The following is a 5,903-nucleotide window of genomic DNA, read 5'->3' on the forward strand; positions in this document are numbered from 1 at the left end:
TGGTGAATGTGGAAAAGCCTTTACCTGGAAGAGTAAGCTCACTGAATGTCAGCGAATTCATAATGGAGAGAAGCCTTATGGATGTGGTGAATGTGGAAATGACTTTATCAGGAAGAGTAAGCTCACTGCTAATCAGCGAACTCATCCTGGAGAGTAACCCCATGTATGTGGTGAATGTGGAAAGGGTGAAGAGAAAAAAAAAGGTGAGTGAAAAAGAAGACAGTAAAAACTAGCACTTTCACTGGCCCACAGGCTGGTTGGGGCCTCCCTTGCTAGGATGCAGAGCCATCCAGGGACTGCCTCCCCAGGTCCTAGGGCTATCTGAGACCTTCTTTGCCAGGGCAGGGCCTGGACTTATTTTTTTATATCTAGTTTTATACAACAATACTTTACAAAGATACTTATAAAATGTTTGCTGAGCATTGAGTTTTCCAAAAAGATCTGATTTTTTATATATCAAACTCTTAAGAATTAATTACATGGAAATGAAACTAGTTCTCTGAATAGTTGTGTTTTTGTATAACCAGTGTTTCTTTCCTACAGACTGCCTTGCCATACAGGAAAGGATTTCGGCACCAAACCACTAAATTTTTGTATCGCCTTGTGGGGTCAGAAGATATGGCTGTGGACCAAAGTATCATTAGCCCCTACACTTCTCGGATCTTAAAACCTTATATCAGGTACATGGAGAAAGGGTTGTGATGTCGACTGTGGAGTGTAGAATAACCTTAGTGTTTTCCTACCACCTCCCCACCCCTGTTGAGATCAATAAATGTTAGAGGCACTGGCAAGGACTAAGATCTGTGCTTTGTATCCAATTTCATCCTATGCCTTTGAAGAGCAAAAAGCAAGAATAAGTTAATTTGTATTTAAAACAGTGTACATTGTACGAGGGGGATTCAGAAATTGTGTGGAAAAATGAAACAGTAATGGGATTTTTCTAGGAACTTTTTGAAGCCTCTTGGTATTCATTTAGCTCTCTTTTCAAGGAAGAACTAGGAGAGTTGGAAGCAGCATATTAATCAAGCATATAACTGATACCGAAGCCTGGGTTTGTGTATCTAATAATGAATCTCATTGGGTGTTGAATTGAAAGCTGAGTTTCCTAAAGGATCCTTGCTAGTATTTCACCCCTGGGTCTAAGAAAACATATTGTCTTGTTCAGCAACTTGTTTCTGGGCACCCATATTGAAAGGTCATTGACAAGTCTGCTCAAATATCCCCTCATCTCTGTACCCCACCTGCCCTAGCAGAGCTGGGTTTTTCTCTCCTCCTAGCTCTGACAATACTAGCAGTGTCGCTCTCTCAGAGCTTCCTGGGTGGAAGCAGGATTTTCCTCTCTGATCATTAAACTCCCGGAAGCACCTAATACATAGTGGGTACAGAGGAATTGGGCTTAATGACTATTTACAGAGTGAATTTTGTCTCTCATACCAGAATAGTATTTTAACTATTATCCAGCTGGCAATCATCTGGATTGAAATAAACAAGTTTAAGATTTCAAGCAGATCAAAGAATGAATGTATATAGATGGCTAGGAATAATACCAGATACTTTTCGTGACTTGGGTTTGTTTCTTTTCTGTGGCACTTGAGGCGTGACTATGAAACAAAGCCACCCAAACTACAGCTCCTGTCACAGATTCGCGCCCACCTGCACAGGAGTGACCCTCACTGGACACCTGAGCCTGATGCACCTCTCGATTACTGCTATGTTCAGCCAAACCACATCCCAACGATAAACTCTATGTGTCATGAGTTTTTCTGGCCGGGTATGTTTCTCTCCCAAACTAGGCAGATCAATTTTCTGTACAGTTCTACTCTTAATTTTGTTTAAACATAGTGTGTGTTACCTAATCCTAAAACTTTTATTCATTTGATTTGTCTCTACTAACATGTAGAAATATTAAAATATAAATACTTCTTGTTTTCCTAAAATCAAGAAGAAACCAACAACTAAAGTATTAAACAGTGTTTTTGTTTCTGTTCCCTGTTTGTCTCTACTTCCAGAATAAAAGATATATCCTGTTTTGCTTCTACGTATGTTTAGATAACAGGTAATGTCTATCAAAGATAACACAGACTGATAGATTTTGTGTGCTTGGATAGTTTTGGTTTTTGCCTAATGATTCTCTATGCTTTGTTCATATAGCTGCTCACTAGAGAGTGTTAGTCACAGGCCAAAGGTGTTTTCAAAAAGTTGGATACCATGGACTTTGAGAATAAGAGTAAAGTCAATGTTTGTCATTTTATTAATCTTAACAAATTGTCTCTGAGTAACAAAGTCATTAATTAAAGAAACACATTTAGATTGCTAAATGTAAACACATTCTTGGTGGATCTGCTGTACCACGCTTCTTTGAAACAAAAAGAAAATACTGTCAGAAACACAATAAGGAGTGTGTGTGCATGTGCGTGTTTGCATGTTAAGGGAAATAACCCATGTCCTCCATATGTTAAATAAGCTTTCATCATGTTTAATTCTGTGTCTTCTTTGTTGGCCGATAATTATAGAGCACATGTGGTGGCAGAATTGTGTTCTTTCTTTTGACTGAAAGGAATATTTTGGGATTGTCTTCTACTTCTTGCCTTTGTACTGAGTGTCTTCTGTTCATTATTCATGGAATTTTCTTTTTCAAATGTAAATTCCTATGAAATGTGGAACTTGTACAAAAGAGCATATAAATTGTATATATCTGGGTAAAGCACACAGTGCTCTGAACACATGATATAACTCTCTGAGGCTTCGTCTTCCATGATGCAGAAGCTGAGTTCCTGAGACACTTAAAAATGTACACATGGTAGTGGAGGCTGACTGTAAACTCAGATGTGTCCCATTCTGAACCTCTGGCCTCTCTACTGCCTACCCTTGCTATCCTCTCTTAACATTTGTGCTTGAAAGGACTATGTTAATTGTTCTATTTTCTAAAGTTCATTTTAATGGTGTGATCCCAGTGTGTAGTATCTATGGTAATATCTTCATCCACATGTTTGGGCTTTTGTAGCATGTAGGTATATCGGTATATACAGACTAAAGAACTTGGTGGGCATTCATTCCAAAAGGCACTGTAGTTTGAATCTGTGGTGGTTTCCTTTCTTTAGGCATCGACTTGTCTGAGTGCCTGCAGTATCCAGACTTTAGTGTGGTTGTCCTTTATAAAAAAGTCATCATTGCCTTTGGCTTCATGGTCCCTGATGTGAAATATAACGAAGCTTACATTTCATTTCTGTTTGTACATCCGGAATGGAGAAGAGCAGGCATTGCAACTTTCATGATTTATCATCTGATTCAGGTCAGTTGTTTGGGCTCACGATTTCAGCATGTGTCTGGGCTCCCTAGAGGGCTTGGGGGAGCTGTGAGTTTACCTGGTCCCTCCCAAGAAGATCCAGTGGGATGGGCTTCCCTAAACTCTAGTGAAAATGGAAGCCAGTCATTATTCAGGAGGTTATTCAACGCAGAGACAAAAGTTTCCCAACCCTCTAAGATAAGGTTACTTAACAGTTCAGAACAAAGTGTCAAGGAAGCCTGTTTGTGAATGCGTGGAGTGAGTAAAAGAAGGAAACCCCGAACTCTTAGCCTAAAGCACTGTGCTTTAACATGTCATACCTGTGCCTTCGAGACTTCACTGTCTCAGCTCTGCGAAGTGAAAATGGAGCCACATGGTTTTCAGTTGTTAAACATCTTAGCAAAAACCTATCGATAAGTCCATATTCTGTTGCTGCTAATTTTTAAATGCTGCTATCACCGTACAAGTTGGTATGAACCTTCTGACTGGATTTTAGAATCTAAGGACAGTCATCCTTTGATATTAGCTTACCACCTTTGAAGAAAAAAATACCATATTTTTATAATTAGCATCAGAAAAACACAATCTTTATTTCCAAAATTATTTGATAGCTTTCATTTAGAAACCATTTGGTATGTGTTAACGTGGCAAGATTGTTTTATAAAGAGGATAAAGATGATAAGTTTGATGTTTTTCCAATTTTTAATTGAAACCAAACCCTCCGGTGTCTAATGGATTCTGATTCACAGTGATTCTGTGGGACAGAGTAGTTTCTAAGGATATTAGTGAGAAGCAGACTACCTCATCTGTCTCCTGCAGAGGCGGGTAGGTTTGAAGTCAGTGCTTAATTCACTGCACCCGTAGGGCTCCCTTTTAAATGAAAAACCCACTGCCATCCACTCAGTTCTGGCTCATCGCTGTCCTATAGGGCAGAGTAGAGCTGCCTCTGTTTCTGAGTTCCCGAGACTATCTGTTCATAGCAGCAGAAAGCCTCATTTTTCCTCCCTCGACGCAGTTGGAGGTTTTGGACTGCTAACCTGTGGTTAGCAGCCCAACCTGTAACCACTACCCTACCAGGGCTCCTCTTTAGCATTCAGTATTTCTCATATGTTCGCAGGAACCATGAGAACTATCTTCCTAGTAGAAACTGCTTTCTTCTAACTCCTCAAGCAGCACTTATGTATGTCCGCTTGTCACGACCTTCACAGTTGCTGTGCTGCCTTGCATTGTTTCCCTTTGACGCCTTCTCAGTTACTTATGGCCCACCTTACCCACAGAATTGACCTTTACCCTATTGTGCTAGAGAACTTAGAGGGCTTTCTGCCTTTTTCTTCACTGGTAAGGGCCAGTGAACCCAGGTGCCATAGTGGCAAAAGCACTTAGTTGCTACCCAAAAGATTGTCATCGGACCCCAACAGCTGCTCCATGGGAAAAGATGTGGTGGTCTCCTTCCAGGTGCACTTTGGCCTAAAGGGTTGCTATGAGTTAGAATTGGCTCAAAGGCAATACTTTTGGCTTTTCTGGAACAAAGGGCCCGAGGGCGAGGCAGGAATAATCTGATAACATGTATCCTGAAAACCTGCATGTGATCCGGTGCAGTCAGTCCTCACTTGATGGATAGAAAGCGCTATCTTTATATGTGGATGCCTAGCCCCAGCCAGACCACACACCCTCTGTAAGCTGAACTTCAAAGTGGTCATTGTTGGAGTGTGTATATTTGCAATTTAAAGAGCACAAGTGTCTCCCCAGGAGTCCTGGAGACACAGCAGATTAAGCTATAGCTTACTAACCACAAGGTCAGTGGTTCAAGCCTACCACCTGCTCTGCTCCATAAAAACTTACATCTCAGAAGCCCTAAGGAGCAGTTCTCTGCCCTGCAGGGTCACTGTAAGTCAGAATTGAATTGGAGGTTATGGGTTTTAAAATCAACTCACCATATTTGCTCTATGCACTCTAGTTTTGGTATACTAATTGTTTTCTCTTGTCTTAAAAATGCCTTTGGATACAGAAAACATTGGTCTTTGATAGTGGAGTTCTTGAATAGAGGCCTTAGGAATCCATTGATTATAAAATTTCAAGAGCCCTATCTAGTTCTATATTTAAATAAATGCCTGTCATTAAAAACCAAGTGTTTTTTGGCTCTGAAAATGAACATTTTATATATATGTAGTCTCGTACTTTTACTGGGAGCTCTTACAGCTTTTATCACAATCCATACATTCCTCCAATGTGTCAAGCACATTTGCACATATGCCACCATCATCATTTGCAAAGCATTCTCTTCCCACTTGAACCCGATAGCAGTTTCCCATTTCTTCCTCCTCCCTCCCACACCTGCCCTCCCTCACGAACCATTGATAAGTTACAGAGTATTATTTTCATATCTTACATCGTCCTCTGTCGCCCCTCACCCACTTTTCCATTATTCGTCCCCCTGGGAGGGGATTATATGGTGATCTTTGTGATCGATTCCCCCTTTCTCCTCATCCCCTCCCCTAATCCTCCTGGTATCTCTACTCTCATTTTTGGCCCTGAGGGGTTTATCTATCCTGGATTCCCTGTGTTGCGGGCTCTTATCTTTAGCAGTGTGCATGTTCTGGTCTAATCCAATTTGTAA

At 40.7% G+C, this 5,903-nt stretch overlaps 1 protein-coding gene across 2 annotated transcripts in view; it reads left to right on the plus strand.

Annotated features, from left to right (window-relative positions):
* KAT14 (lysine acetyltransferase 14) overlaps window positions 1-5,903 on the plus strand; it is a 42,331-nt gene that overhangs the window by 30,807 nt on the left and 5,621 nt on the right. The window contains exons 7-10 of one of the 2 annotated variants that reach the window (XM_045295189.1): window positions 544-680; window positions 1,596-1,771; window positions 2,010-2,056; window positions 3,102-3,163. In XM_045295189.1, coding sequence (XP_045151124.1) covers window positions 544-680; window positions 1,596-1,771; window positions 2,010-2,014 — 318 coding nt within the window. In that variant the 3' untranslated portion in view covers window positions 2,015-2,056; window positions 3,102-3,163. Of the gene's footprint in view, window positions 1-543; window positions 681-1,595; window positions 1,772-2,009; window positions 2,057-3,101; window positions 3,293-5,903 lie in introns of those variants that run through there. The other variant, XM_004697809.2, reaches the window with a different exon arrangement.

The sequence above is a fragment of the Echinops telfairi genome, unplaced genomic scaffold, assembly GCF_000313985.2.
Source record: "Echinops telfairi isolate 266 unplaced genomic scaffold, ASM31398v2 ScPeMD7_5592;HRSCAF=6446, whole genome shotgun sequence".
In the NCBI taxonomy this organism is placed as follows: Eukaryota; Metazoa; Chordata; class Mammalia; order Afrosoricida; family Tenrecidae; genus Echinops; species Echinops telfairi.